The following is a 26,984-nucleotide window of genomic DNA, read 5'->3' as shown; positions in this document are numbered from 1 at the left end:
TAAATATTTTTGTGCCATCATAAAACGAAAAAATGAAACGGATCAAGATGAAAAGAGATTAATTTAAAAATAGCTGTCTGATATAATTTTTCTTTGAAAAAATATGAATTATTGTTTTTTTATTGAATTTATACGAGAAATATTCTATTATCACTGATGTGTAACGGTTTTTATGAATTATTAAGAGATATTAAAAGTAAAGCATGGAAAAAACGAATCATGCTCAAATATCCTAAGGCACATCTCAGAGAAAACTTTTTTCCCCTTAAAGGGTTTGATCGAAGAAAGTTTTTTAAAAAAGGAGACCGGAAAAAGGAAAAATATTACTTAAATTTTGAGATTGAACGAATCTTATTTCTGAAATTTATACGAAGCAAAAAGTGAAAAAAATATAGTTTTTGATTAAAGAAAAACCAGTCTAACAGTCAAAAAACAGTCGAAACAACATTAAAATAAAACTAGAAATATAAGATATTGCTTTTAAGATGATTAAATTTACTGTAACTTCCCAATGTTTCTGAACCTTAACAGCGAAGATTCAAATACTTCAAAAGAATATGCAATGCAATTTAATTTACTAATTTATGAAAAAAAATCTCTTTTAACATACGAATTTATAAGAAATTTAATTTACTAAATTATAAGAAAATCTTTCTGTTCCAGAAAAGATTTCTGAAAGAAACTTAAAAGAAAATTCCTTTTTAAATATTTGAATTTTTTGCAGTCCAAATTATAGAATTAAAACGATACAAAATAAAAAAAAAATATGTATATATTTCTTATGTCTGAAATTTTTCAATTGTATTGAATTCAATTTTATATTTTTTCGATTAACAAAAATAAAATTGTTTCGATAACAAGGATATAAATATTAATATGATAAATATTTATGATATAAATAATTAGGTATCATGTTAATAAAGAATGCTCTAAATTACCTTAAATGGTTGTATATCAATATTTTTGAAACGATGAATGGATTTTAGAAAAATTTGCTTGAATAGGAATAAAGTAATGAACTCGAATTACACTTCTGTTTCGTATAGATTTCAAGCAATAATTCATTAATTGAAAAAATAAAGATTTTCTTATAACTTTTACATTCTACTGGGGATAACTAGTTAAAATCATTGAAGCTTAGTACTTTTTTAAGGATTTTAGAAAAGTAATCTCGTAGAAAAAAATTGCTGGAAATTAAATTCATATTGGATTTTATCATTGGAAATCAAATTACTAACGTACTTTTTAATTTATAAATTCTTCTGTGGAAATTTTAAAAGATTTTCATAAGTTGTCAGATAAACGATTAAAAAAATCTGACTAAGATGATTAAAGTCTTTTTTTTAAAGTTTCAGAAATGCAATGAAATATATAGCATCTCTATTCTTCAAGATGTGTTCTTTTAATCCAATTAGTCAATCTTTCATTTAACAGCAATTCATTTATTAACTCATTTATTATTATTATTATTATTCTATGTCTAAAAATATTAGACATTTATTTTTGATAACTAAAATATTCCGATTAACTAATCAAACATTGAGATTGACTAATCAAGCATTGAGATTAACTTATCAAACATTTTGACTAAATCAAACTTGAGATGAGATAAAATCTGGCAAGTGCGAAAATTACGCTTACCACATTTTATTACATCTCAATGTTTGATTTTATCTTTCCAGACATAGTATATTCTTTAATACATGGTTGATCCTTCAAAGTCGGCGGAGAAATTCTCAAACACATGTAACTAAAGTTCAGTAAGCAGGAAGTGATTTTGATACTCCCAGAACAAAGGGAGGCCCTCTTAGGCTTCTAGAATATGTTAAATTTGAGAAACATGGGTTTGAAAGGTGAAAAGGCTGCTTTTGAATACTGGAACAAAGGGAGGACTTGTGACTGTCAAATATAAGAGGCTCCTCAAAAGCACTCTTTGCTCATATTGTTCTTCGCATTTCAATGAAAAGTAAACTCTTCCTTCTAGGAGCACCTAAAAGTTAATTTTCTCTCTGAGATAATAATAAGAATATAACTTCTTATATTTTTCAACTGTATTATTTATAATATCTCGCGTGATATAATATTTTAATTGATGTTACCTATGCAGATAACTTTTATTCTGAACTGCAGTCCTTCAGCTTTGTTGATTAAAAAGGTGATAAATGTCTTGTTGATAGGAGTCTACTGGAGTAATTTAATCCTTTGTGATAGCTATTAACTTTTTAAAACGGAAGTTTAACATCTAGACGATAAAAAATGTTTCCGGAAATAGTTTATTCCTGAGTTTTGAAATCAATAACTACTGCAAGATCACTCCTTTTTGAATATTTTAATTCATGAAGCTAATTTCCTATATAAGAAAGATAATTTTTCTATAAAGAATATAGACGATAATAAGTTAACATAAATTCTTATATTTTTTCATTATATTGTTTATAATATCTTATGTAACATAATTTCTTAAATTGAAGTTACGTATGGATATACAGATCGATTAATTTTATTCTGAACTGCAACCTTTCAGATTTGGTGATGGTTTTTATGAAGATGTTTAATATCTTGTTGATAGTCAGTAATCTCTAATGAAATAATTCAATCCTTTGTGATATGCATTAACATTTTGAAATGGAAGTTTTTTAATAGAAATTGTTAATTCCAGAGTTTGGCAATCAACTTCTACTAGAAGATAATTTCAGTTTAAATATTTTATTTCATACATTATCAGATCAACTCTTTATTTTTTAAAGTTATTTTATTAATCTTTATTTCTTTTTTTATTGCATTCTTTATTCGATTATCTTGAATGTTGAAAGTTTGTTGATGTTTGAAGTAGTTTTATTTGTTTTATTGTGTCATTTATTGAGAAAGAAAATTTGTTTTTTATGAGTATTTCAATTTCATATTTCTTTGAATTGTTTACACTCAAATGCTATTGTAAATGTTTTCGAGCAAAATTTTGTTATAGTTTGGTATCCAATAAAGATAAAAAATCAACTTCTAGATTGAAAAAAATGAGGAGCTATCCAATTAGATAACACATAACGGTTTATCTCTCAAACCCAAATAGATTTTATATAAATTATCTTATTACAGAAAACATTGAAACCTAATTTCATTCACCAAGGGACATCTATTTTCTTCTTTATTATCTAGACTTTATTTACCTTCCTTAATTCTTTAAAGGGCCATTTTTTTCTAGTCATATTATGTTAAAATATTTTTAGGCTTGAAATTAGAATGAGAAAAGAGATTCATTTAGCTTATTAGATAAATTTAATTTGATTAAATAATTAATTTGGTTAATTAATAATTAAGTAACAAACCAAGACACATCATTTTGTCTGAGATAAAGAACTGAAGCATCTAAGTTTCTGACTTACTAAAAAAATTGTCAGAACTTATGCCAACCTACATAATTTCATACAAAGATTGATAAATTTGGTGGGAAGCATACTTCCCACGGCCCTAAAAAGGGTTAAGACAGTCCTGAACTTTCTATTTTTGTGGATTAACATAGCTGAAACATAAGTAAACAATGCTTTTTTAGCCGCAAAAGAGCATTTTGGAACACATAGGTCAAAGGATATTCCTTTTGAGCAGATAAGTGTAAGGAAAAATATTTTAAAGGAGCTGAGTTTGAGTTTAAATAATTTAAAAAATGGAAACAACATAAAAAAAAGGTGTTTGGATTATTCTATCTATAGGGAAAAGGAGAGCATATCAGAGGATAAACTTTTACTTCAAAGTATCTAATTCTTCTTTCCTTTAAAGTATCTTTTTTCCTTCTAAGGAGGCAAAAGATTAAATTTATAGAAAAATTTAGTTAAAATTTTGGAACGAAATTATTTTTTAGACACTTGGAGAATCGTAAGATGAGACACTAGAAATTTAATATATTCAACTTGATGGAGATTTTAAACAAAATTCTATAATTTCTGGTAATAAATAATCTTTCGTTCAAAATAAAAGGAAAAAATTTCAACATTTCTTTTATTTTATAGTATCAATATGATATTATTATTATTTTTTGCTGTACATAGAGTTGATAGCAAATTTTACTTTAAAATTCTTATAGATTTAATTATTGTATTGATTTTATAATGAATTGGTTTATCAATATTTATTTTAAATAAAGTTAATATTTTAATTCACAAGATATACTCCTACTTTTTTTAGATTATTCAAATTTCTCTTTTTCCTTAAATAACTCGGCACAAACTCTTTATTATAGAAAACAACTTCTATTTCAGAAATTGGCCTTCTTTAACGTATTAATTCACGATTAAGAATCAAAATACGGAAATAATTCTTCTTCAAGAAAATTAAGATATGTATTTAATGATTTTTCAGCATTTTTTACATTCATTAAAAAACTTTTATTGAAAAACTTAAATTTAATTAAGTGTGGAAATTGTATGTAATTCTGTTATTAAAAACCATTTATTATTTAAATAATTAAGAAACTCAAAAAATGAAAAAGAATTTCCAAATATGAAAATTGTTAAAATTAATTTAATTGTCACTTTTGTTAAAATTAATTGTCTGAAAATTATCCCAACAAATATCCATATATAATTAATATTTCTTTAACCGTAGTCTAACATTTCATTTTTCAGTTTAATTCTGAATAAAAGCATATAACACCAATGTTAAGAACAATAAATATCTTTTTTTTAAATTGCTGAATAAAATATCAAAATATCTACATCAAAATATCAAAAATTAGATATTAAATAACAAAATTGTTAAAATTAATTTAATTGCTAATTTTGTTAAAATTATTTATCTGAAAATTATGCCACCAAACATGCATATAAATTCAAACCAAACATGCATTTTTTTTAATCGCAGTTATTGTAGATTTGATTAAACATATATCATCAATAAAATATCTTTTTTTTTTAATATGCTGAATAAAAGTATAACTTTACAGCAACAGGGATTCGTTAAGACAAGAATCAGCTTTGGAAAAGAAGAAAAAACAAATATTAAAATTTAAAAAAATGGTAGAAAGACAAAATCGTGTTTGTATCAGGCGAAAGACTTGCTAATCACAAGCTCTTCAACTCTAATAGTCTTAGAGCTAAGGTGTCATTTTAAGGAGATGAAAGAACAAGAACTGAGTTTGAAGCGCTCTGTTTCCATGTAATATTTTTTTCTTGTGTTAATTTCAAGAAAAATTTGAAATGTGAAATAGTTAATCATTTATGATATTAAGGCGAAAAGTTTTACTTTGCCTTTTTGTTTAAAACCATAAAGTCATATAGTTAAGCGATTAAAAAAACTAAAATTTCTTTTGTTTGAAAAACGAATTTTTGATGGGTTGAATCGATAAAAATTTTACTATTTTTTTTTGAAGATATTTATTTCAATTGAATGTTTTTTAGCACTAAGTTGCTTAGCAAAATTAATAATTTTCATTTTATGTAAATTCAGCATTATATTTTATTGAAAACTATCTGGAGGATCTCTATCTCTTTTTTTAATGCAAACGTAATTTTTCAAAATATTGTAATGGTTTTACTATGAACTACACATTATTAACTGAAAAAAAAATTAAAAAATCATCCTTCCCAACAAAGGAATTCTTTTCTGCAAATAATAAACTTCTTTATTTCAGCAGCACCGCTTTTTGTAAGTCAACTGATTTAATGTTATGACAGACGATTTTCTTATCAATCACATATTTATGTACTGAAACAATTCCGTTAACCCGTCACTATAAATAAGTAATTGAAAATTTGAAAATAACTTTGAATAATTCAAACAATTAATTAAACTTAATTTAAAAATCGTTTGCCAAATTTTAACTATAAGTAATTACACTTGTATATGAAAAACAATTAAATATTGCAGTTATTTGCAATGAATTTTATCGGAAATTCCTAGTTTAATTTTTTTTAATAGTTCATTGACTTTTCATATGCTGAATTATTAAGATTTACGCATCTTAAAAATATGCGCGAGCACACACACATATATTATTATCATTATTATTATAAGGCCCTAATTATTTTAAAATCGTACATTGTTTAAAAACAATACGAGACAAGTAACTTAGAATTCTTATGGATTTCAATGTACGATGTCAACTGCAATCAATTTTCCATTTCTATTAAATCCACATGCAGTTTATTTATCATTTCCGATCTCGAGATATGTATGCTAAAATACATTTGTTTACAGACTTTTCTAAAATATCTGATACTCCTCTATTACTTCATACAAAGATGCGAGTGAATTTCAGGAAGTTTTAATTAGTCTACTGTGTTTGAGTTTCACCTCAAAAGCTCCAACTCTTTGTGTTATCAAAGAACAAAAACACATTTGAAATGTATAAAAGCGGTTTTATATACGAGGGAAATGGAATATCATTACGCGAACGTTCAGATTTTGAAATTGTTTTATTGTCTATTTGCCTTTGAAATGTATATATAAAAAATGCATTCTTGAATGACGTTATTTGTACCTTTTGCCTATGTAAATTGAAATTTATGCATAAATGCGACGTGAATTCTTATACCTTTGTAGCTCCTTGTTTTCAATAGCTCGATTGTCTTGCAATTATTCTCGTTTTTTTTCTTGTTTACACTACAAGCAGCGAATGCAATTTCAAGATTAAATAGCTCATTGTTTATCAATAGTTACCGAATACATATATTTAAAAATTACGGAATTCATCATTATTTGCTTTATTCTTTGAGAATAAAGCGGCAAACATTTAAAAAGAAAATTCAAATCCTTACATATTACAGTTTATTATTATTATTTTTTTTTCTTTTCTTTAGAATTTTGCCCAGTTGTTTTGTGTTACATTGCAGTTTTTTTTTTCTTTTGTATTTAATATTTTTACAGAATTCGGTGTGTTTATAAGTTATTGAAAAATACTTGTTTTGAATATTCTCGAAACATAAAATGAAATGTGTAACTTAGAAATATATTTTTTCAAACCAATTTAGTGTGACAAAACAATACCATTCTTTACTTTAAGCTGAGAAAAATACTTGAATATTGAGTATATGGTATTAAGATTTACTTGTAATGCTTTAGAAATTTGTTCGCTTATAATTTAATAACCTCTGTATATATATTTTGTAGAGACTTAATTATCAAAATCCAAAAATTAAAGGAGACGGTAGATTTCTCTGGATATTATCTGTATAGCATATTGAAAATCTAATTGATTTAAGAAAGGAATTAAATGATGTATCTTATTAGAATTCAAATTTTATATTTCATGCAATCTAAACTCCATATAATTATAATATACATTAAAATTTATCTTATCATTAAAATGGAATTTATAAATCCGAAATAAGAATTATTTTCAACTTGAAGTGAAATTGGGAAAATTATTCCATTTAGTAATAGACAACAAAGGGAGGTTCCCGTCTAGTAAATAGATTAAAAAAAGCAAACGAAAATACATATTCGATTTTCTGGTACTTATGTTTTAGTCACATGCCAGCGATTAATAGCCAAATATTACACTCTAGTTTCACACCACTAATTGATATTTCGTAATAATTGTTAGCCATCCCATGCAATTATAACACAAATACTGTTTTTCTGTTACTATATTAGAAAACGCAACTCTTATGTAAAGAGCTCTGAAAATAAAAATCTGTGTACTCGTGATCTTCACGGGTTTGCTTAAGATACGTAATTCCATGCAGAGGGGGGGGGGTGAAGATAATATACGATAATTTTAGGAAGATCATTCTCACTGCTTTTCATTCAATTGAAATAAATATCTATTTGTTAAAATAAGAGAAATAAATAGATATTTATTTCAATTGAATGAAAAACAATGGGAATGATCTTCCTAAAACTATCGTATACTATCGTAAGAGTATTGCAATTCTTTGCATAAAAATGAAAACCAAAATAAGGTGATTTCATAAGTCGCTTATTTAAAATAGGGCTTGAATATCAAAACATGTTGAAATATTAAAAAATGTTTTAATAAAAATAGATACTTTTCAAAAAATATATATTTTTTGAAGATTATTAGTGAATAAATTAATAAAATAAGCACTACTACCAAAAGCTTTTCAGCTTAATTATTGGAAAGAATATTTTTCTAATTTACTTGATTCCAAACGTGCGATACTTTTTACAATTATTGAAAACATATTTTACATAATTAGAATAGCCAGGAATCCTCAGAGGAATTCTGAAAATACTGTTTTTTTACTGTTTTTATTTCATATAAAATATTTTTTCCTAGGAAAGAAATGAATATTCGTAATAATTATTGGGAAAATGAGTTTACGAACGAATTTAGTAGATATTAAAAAGTCATCTAATATATAGTAGCTTTTCAAAGCTAAAGATATAATTTTTTGTTTTTTAAATATTTTTCTCTCATTAATTTCGATGAAAATAGCGTATATATTTCATGCATTCTGAAAATTCAAATAGCCATTTTAATAATTTCGTCAGATCTCTCCGCTGTTCTGATATAATTTTGAGAAATATCAAGCTTTGTTAAAAGTAATTTCCAATTTGTAAGTGAATAAAAAAATTAAAGAAATAGAAAGTATTAGGCAAAAGTTATAATAAAGGAAGGTTTCCCACTAAAATCTAAAATTTATTAGATATCATCAATGTCATTGAAAAGAAAAGAAAACTCAAATTAAAATTAATTTTCGCCGTTTTCTTATTAAAACCTGTTCGATTAGGAAAATATGTTTCTAAATTATTTTTTCTTTTGCTTTTGGAATTTCACATTTGCTTTTAAGCTTCAAAGAACATAGTCATAAAATTGCCGATGGAAAAAAATTTGTTTTTATTCTTTAGAATAATTCCGACAAAGTCTGAATATTTTCAATTAATAAATATCTGTCAAAAGTATTTTATGTTAAAAAAATTCAAATTAATAAATAATATCACTCTATTTAATAACTTTGTTCAAGGAAAAGTGAAAATACATTAAGAATGATAAAAATGTATCTTTTAATAATTGTGGAAAATTGAATTTGGATAAAAAATATCTGATTATTTTTTACCAATTTTATTTTATATTGTTGCTGATTATTATTATTATTTTGACTATTTAATTTTTAATCATTAATTATTTAATTTTTCTTACATTTATTTTATATTTTTAATTATTTTATTTCGCAACAAATAATATGTCATTTGAAGAGAAATTTGTGTTGCGTTATAACCTGTAAACTTCTGAAAAGGATTAATTTCTCGAATCATTCTCCTAAATTATTTAACGTGCTGTAAGTTATTTATGTAATTATTTATTTAATGTCAGTTTGTTAAAATTTGAATAATATTATCATAACAATGTTGTTGAGTATTTTTTAGAACTTTGGTAGTCAACTACTGAAATAAATTATTCACATTAAAATATATCTAAGACCAAAATCTCTTTACTTAATTAAAAGTAAAGCAATTCAATAAATCTCTTCTATTTAATAATTAACCTAACTAATTCTTCGCCTTTGAGAACCCAGCTTTATGAAAGAGAATCGTTTTCCTTCCATTCTTGTTAAGCCTAGAATAATTTTTACATAACATATGTTTAACCAAAAAGGAGATATGTAAATTATTATTTAAAAAATCGGTGAAACCCATTCTTACTTATCATTCTATGAAAAAGAGAGTTCCCATTGCATTCAAAAGGTTTGTTTGTTAGAGAGAGAGAGAGAAACAATCCAAATTCTTTGACGTGTTGTTTAAATGGTGGAGGTCTTTAGAAAAGGAAAATTTATTTTCCCTTAAGAACTATCTGGATTCCAAAGGAAAGCGGAATAGTTTTATCTGAAATTCACATGACACTTCTTTAGAATTTAAGCCCATTGTCGGTCGACATTCGGGCTTTAATGTCTCGTTTTTAATTAGAATGGCTGACTATTAATTACCTAGGCAGATTTCATTCCCGAGGACCAAATTAAAATTAAACACTTGTTTGTTGCAACCATATTTCTCAGAGCTGACTTCCGTATCGTGACAAAGGACATCGCAATCGTGAATTGAGTCTGGCGTCTCAAATTTTACTATAGTATTGTCTTTTTCTGTGCCTTTTCTCTTTTAATTGCCTGAGGAAATATTTTAGAAAAGATATAGCGTCTCGGCTTTTCTAAACGATATACTTCTAAAGAAGTAATAATAGAATAATAGCGGAATTAGTAAAGATTTAATAAAATAGATTCAAATAAATTTCGGGAAATGCAGTCAAATGATATAAATTAATCTAGCTTTAGTAATACGAGTGTTTGAATGAAAATGAAAATTTGATTCTTTTCTTGTCAAAAGGTTTATGAGGTAATTATTCTTAATTTGGGATATTTTTTAATATTTATGCTAAATATGTAATTTGCAATATTTTTGGTACTTAGATAAATAGTATAGAAAAATAGCATTGTTTTTCTGCCCTATTTCTCTTTTAATTGCATAAGGAAATATTTTGGAAAATATATGGTGTTTCGGCTTTTCTAAACGACAAATTTCTAAAGAAGTAATTATAGAATAATAGGAAAATTCGTTAAGATTTAGTAAAATAAATTCAAATCAAGTTGGTGAAATGCAGGGAAATAATATAAATTAATTTCACTATAGTAATAAGATTGTTTGAATGAAAATGAAAATTTAATTATTTTTTGTCTAAGTATTTATGAAGTAATTATTCTTATTTTGGGATATTTTTTTTTAAACTTAAGCTAAATATGTAATTTGGAATATTTTTTGATACTTAAATAAATAGTGAAATAAAATAGTATTGTATTTCTGCCCTATTTCTTTTTAATTGCATAAGGAAATATTTTCGAAAAGATATGGTCTCTCAGTTTTCTAAACGATAAATTTCTAAAGAAGTAATTGTTGAATAATATAAGAATTGGTAAAGATTTAGATTTAGAAAAATAAATTCAAATCAAATTGGTGAAATGCAGTGAAATAATATAAATTAATCTAGTTTTAGTAATACGAATGTTTGAAAGAAAATAGAAATTTGATTCTTTTCTTGTCTAAGTATTTATGAAGTAATTATTCTTATTTTGGGATATTTTTTTTAACATTTAAGCTAAAATTTAATTTGGAATAATTTTGCACTTAAATAAATTATTTTATATCTAAAATTTAGTATCTATGTTAATAAACTTCTGCAGTTATTGATATAAATTATTTGCAGTGATTATCAGGGATGACTATTTGAAACATGAGTAAAGGGATTATATCGAGAAATATGATATTCAATAAAATATCTTTCCTATTGCAATATGCATTAGAGAAACTGAGCTTTTTGCAAAAAGATTTGATGGCAAATATATTTCTGAATGTTTTCATTTCATAGCATGAAGTTCAGATGTTCCAAAATTTTATAGAAACAATGAGAAAAGCTAATAGCTCTTTTATCATCTATTGTAGAACTTCCCAGAAGGCTGGTTACTTTTGCTTGAGGGAGGGTCCAAAAGGAATCTTAAGATCAACCACCTCTAAAATGATAAATGCATTCACTGACAGTATCTTGAAAACAATCTCCTGGATGTCTGGAAGTTCCGAAAGAAATAAGAAAATATTTTTTTAAAAAAATGTAAAGTAAAAAAAGCGGCGTATTTCATCAAATATAGTTTTTATTTTAGTTTCCCAAAATTCTTATTTAATAATTTGAATCTTTTTTTTAATGTTTAGAATAAATAATGACAAATAATATAATTTTATGTGCAAATCCATGTATGATGAATAAGGTTTCCATATAAATAAATTAATTATCGAATCTAAATTTCTTATTTTTATTCTGTAAGATTCACAGAAAATTCACGATTTCACAGAAAGATACACGTAACTCGATACATATTGCGACTACTTTATAAGTAGATCCTTCTTTAAAGGATTTTTTTCTATAACCCTTCTTTTGTTTAGTGAGTTTCTGATGTACACAAATTTTATGTTGCCTCATGATCGGTAATAATTCATATTATAGAGATATTTCAAAAGTAATCAAGTAGTTGATTTTATATATTAAAATCAACTACTTGACTAATATTAATTGCTCATTTAGTAATTTTTTAAAATTTTTATTTTGGTAATTTTTTATACAAACACAGGAAGGTCAATTATTTATTTAAAAAATAAAATAAATAAGTAATTAGGACTATATTATTTTAAAACAATTGCGCATCTTGCTGATAATTGAATTTAAAATAATTATGAATTTATCTGTTTACTATCATTGCTGTCGATGCCTATTATCATGTACTTAAGTAGAATATTGGAAATTGCTATTTCTATAGAATATGTAGTGATAATAATTTACTTGAAATTAGAAATAAATTGACTTATTAATGATATCGATGCTAATAAAAGAAATATGTGTTTTCTTCCAAAAAATTAATATTTAGTAATATTACTAATTTAAAATTAATCAGATGTATGTTTTATCCATAAAAATTTGGAATGGAGATAAATAAGAAGAACAGTCTATATGCAATGCAAATTTTTAACACGTTACCTTTCAATTTAAATAACTTATTCAGAAATTAAAACGATGCAACTAATCAATGCTCCTGAAGTGTAATTTAAGATTAATTCATCACTGCCTTATTATTTCCATTAAATTCTTAAATTGCCCCTTCTTTAATTCTACCTTTCCTTTCAGAATACTTCTTCAACGTTCTAGAAATATTTGAAACTTAAGAATAATTTTAAAAATGCTTCTATTCTTCCTTAAGAACTAGATTTATTGTTTCTTGCAGAGTCGATTTCGAACCCCCCCCCCCCCTCCCGAATCCTCCAATAAGATTGAATTTTCTACGCTGATAACTTGATGCACTTGTTTTTATTCTCTTCTATTTCTGGAAATTCAAACTACTTATTTATTATCTTGCAGATGACGTTTCGGCAGAGGACGATGAAGAATCGGCGGGCGAGCTCAGAAGTAAGAATCATCTGTCTTTGTCTTATCTGGGGGGGGGGAACAAAACAATCTCCTTTGAAGGCAAACGAATTGTCATGATTAATTGAAACACTTTTTTTTGGACGAAAAGTATTTTTGTTACATTTACGAAAAATGTGGCGAATCGGCGTATCGGAAATTCTGTAAAACCTCATTAGAGTAATTGAAGTCACAATAGAAACAGTCCGATTGTCACTCCGTATTTGTTTCGATGCCTTATTGCAAATTGAATGTGATGTCTGTTATTACATCTTATGTGCATATCATATTGGGAATTACATTTTATTATTTTCAAAGTTGAAAAGTTACTTCTTTTACAATGAAAGGAGGGGAGAAGAATCTGTAGTAAATACAATTTAATATTAATATAAAGTGTATTAAAATCTTTTAGCCGATTTTAAAATTTTGTGCCTATAAAGATACTGATGCAAAGAGCAGCAACCCAAAACTGGAGATTATATACAAAGGAAAGCGGAATTTTAATTCTCCTGTTCCAGATTTCTGCTGAGATTTTTTAGAGTGAAAGAATGAAACTAGTTAGTTATAACGACGACTTTTCTTCTAAGAACACATTCACATGGTGAATCTACCTAGAAATGAAAAATTCGATCCTCTTACAATTATTGATAATCGATTTATGTCTTTTGATTAACAAAATGCAGGATAATTAAATTGATTATTAATAATTATATATTATGATAATACTTATAATAATTTTATAATTCTACTTATACAGGATAATTAGTACAATTATATTAAAGTCATGAATTTCCTCAAAAAATATTTTCCTAATCCTTTACCAGATATATTCATTAATATCCTATAAGTTCTTCTAACACGAATTTCTGTGATTTTTAATAAAATTATAGTTGTTGTTGTTTCTAATGGCTCTTATCTAGACAAGTCCACTGACTTTAAGAAGTCATTTGTGGTATTAAGCCAAGAGTACGTCTCTTGTTTTATCAGTAGCGCCGTCTAGAACCAAGAGAACAACTTAGCTACACATACGTCACAACCCTTTTTACGGGGTGGACTTTATTCATGCAGTTCATTCACTCATCCACAGATCGTAATTTAGACCTGAATCGGAGAACGATCACCCCTGATCCAGTACCCACAATGATACTTCTCTCAACATGGAGGACTTTGTGACCACTACAGATTTATACGCGCGTCAGCCACCAAGCACGCGGGGAATCTTCGGCCGGTGGGGTTCGAACTCGCAACCTAAGGGACGCGAATCCGACGCTCTACCAACCAGGCTATCCAGGCCTCAGGAAAACGATGATGATATGATGAGTTTTGAATAACAATTTTGAGCAACAACTATCACAATGTAGATTATCTGAGATTTTTAAGAACATATTTTTGCATTGATGTAGTTGAGCTGTGAATCGCAGATTTACAAAAATGAAATAAAATCAAGAATTATAAGAAATAAGCGCATTGAAACAACACATAGGGCACAATAAAAAGAGATGACAGCATTTAAAAATTATGATAGTTTGGCGTTTTGGGCAACCACCGTAGTTTCATTGAACGGGTGTTCGGAGCCTTTCGTAATCGATGAAGTGAAACTACTTTTGTATATTTATTTTGAAAGAAAAGAACATGGATAATTGGAATGTAATAACACTTTTAATACATTTTACTTTCGGAAATGAAAATAATTTCTTATTATAATGTTTAACTCATTCAAATATTTTATTTGATTGCACGGGCGTATAGACATCTTCTAAAAATTTAGCTGTTTTGTCTGACAATGAAGACATATAATTATCATTATCACATTTGCACTGAGTTAATTATGCTTCGAATATTCATTCTAATATTGGTTCTAAGCTAATTTCTAATCCACTTGAGTATTTCATATATTTCTAGTAAAGGAATATATATATTTCCAGCGTATATATAATCAGAATTTCTAGCATATATATATATAGCATAGAATATATATATTTTCTTCCCTTACTAGAAAAGCATATATTTTTAGTAAAGGAAAATAGTTTCAAGTTACTTATAAAACTTTATTTAAAATTTTTAAAACCAATATATGCATTTCTGATAAAAATTTAAAGGTTTGGAATTTTTTATATAATAAGCCCATCCTATTAATAATACTTAATAAAATATTTCCGAGACATTAAAATTTGACCAAAAGAAATTCAGCAATTTTGAAAATGAAATTGATTGAGTCATGAAACTATAATTATTGTATTTTAGGACCTTGCCCCTTCTTACCTGAATGAATATTTTCCAATTAAAACATATATCTAAATTGTAAATATAACAATAATTATTGTCATTCTTACATAACTTGAAACGATCTTTAGATGTCGAAGATTTTTATTATGTATGAATTTAAAATTCGCTAAATTTTTCATTTTACTAAACTGTCTTTCCATCCGTAAGTTTTTAAAATTGGTTTGTTAATACATCAAAATGAAATCAAATGTGACAATATTTTCTGAAGTCTACAACAACTTCTACTGTTGATTAAGTTAATAGGTCACGATATTAACCCATGCGGGAATGTAATCACGCCAATCATTCATTGAATAAATAAAGGTATTATTTATATGTTAAATTCTTATGTTTTCCATCAGGATGAGGCAATTATTTTTTTTTTTTAGCCAGTAAGAAAGTTTTTATCAAATATTTTAATTTGAATAATACTTTATTGAATAATAGTGCATATTGAATATATATTAGTGTATTGAATAATAGTGCATGTTTTATCTTTATTTTTAAGACAAGTTTTCAAAATATTAAATCTAACTGAAAGAAAATAGTTTCTATCATTTTGCAATAAGATTTGAACACTTTTCTTATATTTTGAAAAGTTTTTTTTATTATTTATTCTATTATTATGATTGTAGGTAATTTGAATCGAGTATTTTATACAAATAAATAAAATTCCTGCTTAACTTGATAAAAGGAATGTCTCTAGGGAAATTTTAGAACAGGAAAACATTTTATATGAAATTAAACTTCTAAAACATCTAATTTTTTTTAATTAAGTATATTTTTGCAATTGATCTGATTTAATTCTTGTTCGCTTGCTTTTAATGATATCAGAGATCAAAATCTTTCATTTAATCTTATCGCAGCCGCTCATATGAAATAAATATATAGTATATTTATTTCGACATATGAGATTAAACTCTTTGTAATATTTTTTGTCGTAATTGACTAGTTTTGATTGATCATGATGAATCACTTTTTTGTTATTATTAAATTTTCCCAACTAGAAAATTTAATCCTGAAATTTTCTATAACTTCTCACGCAACAACAATTTGATTTTTGTTTCCATAATTTTCGTAATGAGTTTGAAGTGATTTCTGGTATATGCTTTATTTTTTAAACCTATAGATACTTCCTGTTTCAGAATTTTTATCTGCTCTTTTGTTCATTTCATTAAACGTTCAGATAGAAAAGCAGACTGGAAACTCTTAGTCTAGCGCATTTGGTTCCCCGATATAAAAAGAAACCATAGCTATACATTAACTATATCAGATCTGTTCACTTTTAAAAAAACAAAATAATTATTTTGTCTTTTGTTATTTTGTCAAAATAATTATTTTGTCTTAATTTTAGCATATTTAATATATATATTAACTTTTTAATCACAAAATTAATTCAGTGCGTGTTTTTAAAAATAGTAAGGGCAGATTTAGGATACTGGTAGTAGTAAATTTATTATATTTCAAATTGTACAAATCCTTTTTCCATGCATCAAATATTTCCAGAAAAACATACAAATGTGATGAGACACCTGCTCAACTGAATATTTATATTTGCTTTCTCAGTATTTCCAGTAGTTATTCCGATGCAAACAGAATCTGATATAAAATAAAATTATCATTCGTGCATAGAACTCTTTAAAGTAAATAACAATATTTTTGCATAATATAAACATTAGTATTTTTGATATTCACAGGTGTTTAGAAACACATATGTTTCATTTTTATTTCCTTCTGCAGTTTCCTATTTGAACATAATTTATTACCACTGAAACCGAACTTTCTTTCATCTTCCTTCAAATACCACTTTCACGCTATTCCTATGAATCTTATTTTCTCGTTTTCAAAGAAATATTTACTTAATAAGATTTCTTCTGACGAATATTTCCTCAGAATATAGCTCGAATTTCGAGACAGAAAATGAAAATAAAAACATCTCTTTCTATGGTTAAAGTATACGATGCTGAACGAAAAGTTCCCGAGGGTCTTCTTTAATATTCTAGTATTTATTGAATAGAGAAGAGTGATAATTGGAAAAGAAAATATTATCAAATTTGGTACGATAATAAATAACATTATGGCATATTTTGAAGCAGTTTCTTGACATACATTTTTATTTTTTAGCTTGTAAATTGCTATTTTACTTTGAATATAAATGATTCGATAGGAAACCGCCGCTGTAAAGACAATCTGTTAATATTTTGAAACTTTTAGTTAAACTATTTTGTTCTGAGGCATTTTATAATTAATTCTTTGTTTATTTGCTTGAACCATCCGATCAATTTTGCAGATATTGAAAAGATTTTAAATTATTGAAAGTAATCTTTTATTGTTTTTAAATTGAATTTTGAATTTAATATGATAAAGAAATAAACATAATATTATTCTTTCACATGTTAGCTTTGCGAGAATATTTAAAATACATTTAGTTTTTGAATAAACAAACTTTGAAATAAATTTATAAAAGACAAATTTTAATAAAGAAAGAACCTAATAATTTAGTTTTTCTGACTTAAACAGCAATTCATTAGATATTATGTCTTTTATTCAGAATGATATAGCAAGTCATTAGATGTCATTTATTTAGTTTACCTACGTGTTTAGCTGAATGTGCTCCTATATTGTTAATTTAAATTCAGAATTTCATTGATTTATGTCCTCAATACCTATAAATTATGCGTTTATCTATCCAAGATGCATTCGCTTGTTTCGAGGTTTGGCCTCTTTTATTTATCCAAGATTAAATTACTCAGTTACTCTCATTCATAGTTTCGTATAAACATAAATACACAAACGTACACAGTTATTTTTTCCTAAGAAAGACCACATTTTCGATCGTTCTACTGAGTGCACATAACAGACTCAACCAATTAACTGATTACTTATTAGATCATTCCAATTTTGATGACGATACACTAATGCTTTCAAACATAAAAACAGCAGCTCAATTCATATATTTTGTTGTTGATATAGCATACACTTTCCCTATCATGAGTTACAGTTACTTCTTGAAAATTCTGAAGTTTTTAATTCTCAGTTATTGAATACCAATATAATAGAGATTTTTGTAATACGCATAGTAGAGTATATATATATATATATATATATATATATATATATATATATATATATATATATATATATATATATATATATATATATATATATATATATATATATATATATATATATATATATATATATAGGTGATTTTTTGAATTTTAAGAAACATTTTAGAGGTTTCATATTACACTTCAAATAAGCTAGAGAGCTGTTATTATTCATTCCCATAAACATAAAAGCGCCTTAATATAATCATTCAGAAGACGCATTGGTGTGATAAACGACGTTCCGTCCAGCTGATGGCATCCTAACAAGCAGTGAGAGTTTCTCAAGATGTCAAGTTGAAATACGAAGTGGTTCTTTTATCATCCTCCGAACAGCTATAAATTCGTCCAGGTCCATCGATATTAAACTTCTTCTTTTCATAGAAGGAAAAAAAAATCGCTTTCAGCCAAATTTCATTATCGACTCAATTGGTTCCACTGAATTCTTTCTACGCAGATATGAATAACAGATTCTTTCTCTGTTTTCGTAATATGAGCTTCGATTTCCTCTGGAATTTCTTATTACGAGAGAATCTATCTTTCTCTGTATTTTTCCTTCTTTTTAATATGATCATATATATAGGATTCTGTTTCAAGTAAAGATCTGCTTTGTTGAGAAAGAGAAGGACAAAGAGCAATTAATTATAGATCTAAAAATCCGGATACATTTTTTTAACATTTTTCAAACGAATCAATTGAAGAATTGTTGCTTTAGATGTGATATACGCTATAATAGCGCCATTTTATTCATTTTTTTATTAATTTTTCGTCAAAATTTCGATTACAATTATAAAACATGATTTATTTCGGAAGAATAAGTATTATTATTATTATTATTTTTTTAGAATTCTACTTCTCAACATTATTCTGTTGCAATTCCAATTATAGTTTCGATTTCAGAAAATCAGAATATTTGTCCCTCACATTCGATGATGCGATGTCGCAACTTAATAAATCTGTTTCATTAATTTCAATTCCCTGCACTTTACAGGAATTACAAATTTCTTGAAATAATCATATCATTTAAAAGCTGATCTGGGTCTTAAATTTATATTTCATTTAAGAATATTCGGGACCTTTCACTCTTTTGTTCTCCATTTATGTATATATAGTAATTTGGCTTTCATGAAAGTTTTAAAATATATTTCTAAGATATTTCTTAAAAATATTTCTATCAAGAGAAAAATGTATCTTAAAAATATTTTTATCATTTCTTAAAATATTTATTATCATGAGATTTTATCAAAATTTAATCGCGAAGTTCAACATAACGCTCAAGTTAAATATTTCATTTCAGTATTTAGAACTTCTTATGTGGAATTAATTTATTAATTTGAAACAATTTAGTTTGTAATAATGTGGCGTACTCAGTTCTTCATATGAAGTTCTCAATAATTCATATCTTCAAAAATTTGAATTTATGACGAAGTGATTTTTTTTATCCTATTAAGTAAATAAAACATAATGTGTCGGAGATAAAAATCCTTAACTCTTGTACATGCCTTTCAAAGATACCTAAGATTCCTTTGTCTAAATCGACACATGGTAAAGAAATTTCTATCAGAATCTCATAATAAAATCATTAAAGGGAAACATTTCGATGGCTTAGCTCTTATATCTCGATGTAAACAGACTGCAGTTTATCATTGCCTCTCTCCTGTACAAATTATGGTCCCTGGTGGAATAAATCGAAGCTATAATTTTAAAAGTGTCTTCTTTTCGGCCACGCATGTGCAAAATTATGCTTACAAATACATGCACAGGCATATATACATTTATATATATTATCCTACATGGCTTAGTCGTTAAAGCGTTCCAAGTTTGTAAACATGTAGAGATATCCGAAGACAAGGAAAGGGCAAAATTATTTAGATATTTTATTAACGAATTGCTTCCTTAAAATCCAGTTAGCTACTTAAGAATTTTCTTGATTAACTATGGGTGAAACATGAATGCGCATCACTTTATTCAGAATATTTTCCAGAATGGATACCTACCACCCATATTTTTGGAGTTTAGTTAAACTTCTAATCTTGGCAGGAAACCAACGGAAAACATCAAAGTATCACATATTAATTTTCATCAAGAATTGTTCATTCATAAATATCAACATTCAGACATTCATAAATATCAACATTCAGAGATTCATGAATATCAACATTCAGAATTTCATAAATATCAAAATTCATAGATTCATAAATATCGAGATTAATCGATTCAAAAATATCAAGATTCATCGATTTTTATATTAGATTAAGATTATCAGAACAATTCTAACGTAAATGTATAGAGAGAGTCATTCAAAACAAACACATACACAGTTTAAGCAGAGCTTGACATTCCAAAGAGATAGATTTATACATTAGATATTGGATGGGTTAGGGTAAGAGAATATTTATCTTTTCGTTCTAAAAAGAATGAGGATTTTTTAATTGTTTACAAATATTCCCGTCTCATATCCCTAAAATTATAATATCCATTTTTTATACATCGTTGGTGCAAATATCTAAAGGAGATAAATATAACAGTGGCTGATTTGAGATAAGATGACACATTTAAAAGCTCTAAAAAGTGCACCTTCATGTTTGACAAACGAATCGTCGCTTAAATTCATTTCTGCATAGAACATAAAAGAGCCATAAATGCTTAAAACGGCATTTCCTTTCTGACATTTTTTTGCAATGAAAATATATGTAATTCTATAAATAGTAATGGTGGAACAAAAAGTTATTTCTGGGCATCTCTCCATGTTCGGTATTATTTCGCAATAAATCATCTTGGCAGCTACAAGAAGCATTAAAAATAATTTACTATGTTGTTTTTTTTATATTTTCAAAAAAAAAACCGGTTGGTGGCAAAATCATTTTTATTATGTTTCAGTGAGAGGAAAAATAGCTATACAGGAAGCTAAAAAAAATGAAAGATCTAAATCAGAAACTCTTGTATCGTTTTTCCGATGACATATTTAAAGTAATAAAAATTGAATTTTAGAAGTTTGTTTTTACATGATAATAATTACGGGGACCTAAGCTATTAAATTTTAATTTAAAATTTAGAAATGTTTTTAGTAAACTCAAAAATGGCCAGAATTGGTCAGCCGACAAGAAGTTGTAGTTGAAGGAATTACAAATTAAATTGAATTGCATTAAGAATGTATCGAACATCATACTTGCAAATCTTTTTTCCCAATATTTGAATACTTTTATATGAATAAAACAGTTAGGATTTCATTAGAAAACGTCTTATTACTGTTTTAAACAACAATTAAAATTTTAATATTGTGAATTATCTAATATCATTTAGATAGTGAAACTTTAAATGGTTCAATTTAAAATCTTGTATTCCAATCGGACTATCGAGCCTAATGTGGCGGAAGTGCAGGCCAGATAACAAAAAAAAAAAAAAAAAAAAAAACCCTCGATAGGCCGGAGTATTAGGAACTCATTTCTTTGACCACCAATACCAGAAGACAAAATATTTGTATTAAAACTCACTGTTAAAATACGCAACTTCACACTTCTTATTGAGTACTAAGCCTTCTATTTATCTCAAACCACTCCGAATGTGAATTTATGAATACTGCACGTATTGTGCAGTTATAATCAGGAATAGCGGCAACAATTGAGGTTCGTTAAACAATGAACAACGGGCCTAAAGCTGCTCTTTTTCCTGTCGCAACTTGAATTTAGCGCACGACATGTAAGAAGCTCGTAGTAGATGCCGACTTCCATTGTCTTGGCACTATTTCCAATGCAACGCCTTGCCTTCCTCATTTGATTAATATAAAAGAAAACTAGGCCGGATAGTCTTGCGCAGGATATTCGGGAGTGTACTGTATTTTCCAATGTAAAAACGTATACAAAACATATTTTTTTTAAAAATATTTATTGGTGATACGAATGTAGCTATTTCTGTATGTGAATTTCCTCATTAAAATCCATGCTTATCCTTATAAACAGATCTCATCCTCTGCATGCAATTATCATGTGCTGTTCTCAGATATTTTCTAAAAAGGATAGCCCAAACATTGTGTCATTATCCCATGTTAGTGAATTGAAGGTTGGATCATTACATATATAAGTTTCAATTATTATAAAGAAATTAAATTTATTTTCTGTTTTTCGCCAGATTTTAATCTCATACTTTTTCTACGCCGAAATATAAAAAAGAATACTTCATTTGTGTGGGTCTCTTGAATATTGGTATTAACTCAGGGTCTTTTTTTTTTTTTTGAATTTTTGTTGACTCATAAGGAAAACTAGCTATAAATACTTCTTGGAATAACTTTCCTTCAATCATTTTCATACAACTCCTACTTAGGCCAGAAAAAACGTTTAGTTTCGGAAGTGGCTGTGTTTATCAAATCAGATTTTTCTGGTTTTATCTCCAGACAATCGGCCGGAACTCAATTTAAAAAACCAATTCCCTCGAATAACTCCTGCCGGGTGGAACGAAATTCATCGATAACAAATAAAGAGCTTTTGATGAAAAGAAAACATGGTTTGCGTGCGAACCCCAGCTTCTTGTCATGCGGTATTCGTTTTCTGTGAAGGATGGAAAGAATATGGGAGGATCCTTTAACCCTTTTTAATATTTCCTTTCGTGTAATCGGCTTTTCCTAAGTGTTTCCAGGTGAGTTCACTTCTAATGTTCAGCTTCATTCTTTAGGTCGTTTTAACCCCCTTTTGTGGAGAGAGTAGAAAACAAAGAAATTAAAAAAAAAAGATTCCAACAAATGAAAGCCTTTTCGAGGAGCCAAAATCTCTTTATTTTCTTTAGATAAAATGAGATAAGAAATATTTCATGTATAAAATATATTTATCTCAATATATTTTATCACTGTGAAGCATTAATTAATAAATAATATAATTAATAATTATAATTAACCTTCATTAAACATCAAGTAATAATTTTTCTGTTACAAAAATTGTTAATTGATGTTTTAATGAAATATAACTCAGACTGTCTGTTTTTGTATTCTTAAAAGTGTTAAGGCGGTAATCAAGACAAACAAGTATTAGCCTTTATTTTCTAATACCTTAATTTCCACAGTATATAGGAAATGATGTGAACTCCTTAGTGTAGAAAACATTAAATAGAATGCATAATGAAATGCTGATTATTTTCTTAATTTAATTTTTTATTTTATTAAAAAAATTGGAGAATATGTGATGAAAATTAAAGTAATATAATTTGAGAAATTTAATTTCGTCCCTTTATACAGTCGTACCTATAAGTTATGCTATGTATTAAAAAAGGTTTTCCTAAAATTTAATATTATTATGAACTAAATTTTTAACTTAAAACGTTATAATAGCAAATAAGACTAAAATATATAATTTGAAATAATATTAATAGAAATTTAATATAGTCGTCTTAATTTCATAATAAATTGATATATTTGATTTCTTTTATTAGATTTGCAGCCTACTGTATTCTAAAAATATTATGTATCAATTTATTTTACTTTTCTTAAAGTTGTCCATATTTAGGAATAATTTTCTAGCTATAAAATTTTAGTTCTTGGTCAATCAATATTACGCCATCCGTTTCATTTCTCATTTTAATGGATTACTTGTTAGTTCTTGAACATAAACCTTTGATTTTTCGCATCTAAGATAAATACATAAATTCAAAACAAAAAACTCATCTGCTAAGAAAATTAATAATTATTTTTTTTAACTTTAGATTCGTTTTTTCTTTCTTCGACAGAGCATACTCGAAATAATTAATACGTCTTTATATATCTGAATATTCTTTCATGGCAAAGAAAAAAAATAAAGATGACCGTAGAAATTACTTGCTAAATAAATAAGTTCATATCAATTTGCTATTTTTTCCCACAACTATTTTTTAAATATCTCTTTGCATAAAAGATATGGATTAGAGTGGTCTTTTATCGCTCTATCAAGCAAAGATTTCTAAAATGGTGGGAAATATCGCGAGGAAAAAATTAATAAATTTCATTAAAAACTAACGCTCTAGATTGGAACCTCAAAGTCATTAAAAATGGTTAAAATAAGTTTAATGAGATTTTAAATTCCTCTTCATCTATTCATTATAGAATTCAAGACTATACATTCAAATTCTTAAGACTTATAATGTATATTTTATCATAATCCATATCTGTAATTTCAAGCAACCAATTTACTGCAAAGAAAAGAAAAATATATTTGAAATTTATTCAATATGCTGCTTTTAATTCCTAAATACTTGTTACAAATTAAGGCTTCAAAATGATGTATCATCAACATAAAATGAATATCAATAATATTGCATGTAACCAAAATTACAAAGAAAAAAAGTTCAGCTATTAAAGCATCTCTATGTTTCTTAAATTTCGACGTGTAATTTCTTTTCACCAAATATTGCTTCGAAATATAATTTTTGGGGAAACTCCTAAAGAAACTTACAAGAAATTGTTGTTAGTGAGTAAACCACGCAATTAAAATAAGGACATTATTTGGAATGTCAGTTTAATGAACATTTCTGAGAGGGATGAGACAATATGTAATAATTACGGCTCATAAAATATAAGAAATGATATTGGAATGTAAAAGAAAATTAGACAAAACTGTTAATAAATTCGTTAAGGTATTAATAACAGTATATAACTAAATAAATAACTAATAACTAAATTTAATTCTGCTTTCATCGAGTTAAACAGCGTAGGTACATGATTGGGAGAATTATGAAATGTATAAAAATTTGTATACCTGAAATGTTTCATGACTAATAAAAAAAAATTTAACGAAGAAAAAAAGATCAAGGTTATATTTTTTATATAAAATTTTACTTCGTTCTCGTGTAATATATATACTTTTGGGGATAAATTGTATTTATATTGTCTGTAATAAATATACATTTGGGGGGGGGGGGATAAATAACTGCAAAGATTAAAAATGATGATGTTAAATTCTCCAATCCATTTAGGAATTACATAATTAATCGCAATAGTTATTTATTTTCTTTTATAAGAAATATATAGGAATTATTGTATTCGTCTAAAAAATCAGAATTCTGAGATTTTGTCCCATATGTGTCATCCATGTTTCAGAAGTCTGAAATACATAGGTTTGACATTTTTTCTGTCCTTCCGTCTGTCTGTGAGCATGATAACTCAAAAACGCTTTGAGCTAGATAAATGAATTTTAGACACAATTTGTAGAATTGTGAATGAAATCGATTCTGTTCAGAAGAAGTCTGACTGGATGCAAGAGTACAAGTGAATTTGAGAATTATAAAATGTAAAGAGGTGGTTAGATAAAATTTGTTGACATGATTTAATATACCAAATATAAATTCTTATCAAATTCTGAAACAAATTAATCAACGGGTTGACCACCTATTGGTCTGTATTTTCCAACGCATGTAAACGCAATGACTTAAACTATTGAAATTTGATATGTGTTTTAATTACATCTATAATTCCAAGTCAAATTTTTGTTTCAACAAGTCGGGGAAAAAGGTATTCAAATACAAATTCGCATAGCAGATTCAGTGGAAATGCTAGATTCAAGCCAAAGGTCAACATTTCTTGACTATTATTCGCCAATTTTTTGACTATTATTCGCAAGGCACAAAATTCTTTTTCGCGGCCTTATCCAAAATTCACAAATTTATGTGAAGGGAATAAAACCTTTAAAGCCGGCGTCCTGGCCTAGGGGTAGTGCGTCTTCCCCGTGAACTAAGCGTTCCAGGTTCGAGTCCTGGTTCGGGCATGGTTGCTCTCTTCCTTGTATTCTCTCTGTGAGGTGCGTGAATGACCCCCCCCCCCCCCTGTGAAAAGGGGTTGTGCAAGTGTGTGTGATATCTTCATTTGAGCTAGAAGTCAGACTTCTGCCCTCGGGTGCTCAGGAGTCTTTACCCTCAGAAGCTACTACCCAAAAATTTGGTTTAAATACTTACACGATAATTTTAAAAAAGAGAGACCTTTAAAGCTAGTGAGAAAGATTTGGGAATACAATTACCCTTGGATTTTATAAATACTTGGATTATTTATTTTTATATATACTTGGATTATTAAAGATTTAGAGAACAATATTTCTTACCTATTAGAGGGCTAGTATAAAAGTTTACCAGATAAATGATTAGGATTTCATTTCCCCTTCGAACTAATGTTTCGTTTTACTCTCTTATTTCATTTAATAAATCTATGATTAATGAATGAATAATTTAATAATGAAGCGAGGCCAAAATAGCAGCTGTAAGGGATGTCTAGAGAAGCATACTAAATCTTCAAGTGGAATGAAAAATATGTGAAATAATTTCATCTTTCTTTGTTAAATCACTATTTTAATCTCTATGTAGTATACCAAACGTTTAAATACAAAAGAATGCAAAACAATATATTACTTTAAAAACAAATGTTAGATTATGTAGTAATATAAAACATATCTATACGAAAAAAAAAAGCATGCATGTGATTTTATCTGTCACAATTTTTTGTTTAAAATGATGAATAATAATGACTGGTCATTTGCACGTATCATTAGGACAACTGCACTATTTTAAACATTTAATAAAATTTTTATGTATATACAGAGAAAGAGTAATTACATATTCTTAATTATTACACTTTATTTATTTGAACAAAATAATTATGCAGGTATTTATATTTTTGGTATTTTCAAATTCGTTTCAATCGGATCGTGCAAGCTGCAATGGAGCATAAAAAACAGAACTCTTGTGTTTCCTAGAAGAAGGATTTATCCATGATTGAT

The 26,984-nt window shown here is 26.7% G+C and overlaps 1 protein-coding gene across 2 annotated transcripts in view; it reads left to right on the top strand.

Moving 5' to 3' along the window:
• Nucleotides 1–26,984, top strand: part of LOC129960004 (lachesin-like) — a 403,008-nt gene that overhangs the window by 185,974 nt on the left and 190,050 nt on the right. For both annotated transcript variants that reach the window (XM_056072997.1, XM_056072989.1), the window contains exon 2: nucleotides 12,845–12,892. In XM_056072997.1, coding sequence (XP_055928972.1) covers nucleotides 12,845–12,892 — 48 coding nt within the window. The remainder of the gene's footprint in view (nucleotides 1–12,844; nucleotides 12,893–26,984) is intronic.

The sequence above is a fragment of the Argiope bruennichi genome, chromosome 2, assembly GCF_947563725.1.
Source record: "Argiope bruennichi chromosome 2, qqArgBrue1.1, whole genome shotgun sequence".
Taxonomy (NCBI): domain Eukaryota; kingdom Metazoa; phylum Arthropoda; class Arachnida; order Araneae; family Araneidae; genus Argiope; species Argiope bruennichi.
Note: the sequence above shows the minus strand (reverse complement) of the source record. Positions and strands in the feature narration are given on the sequence as shown.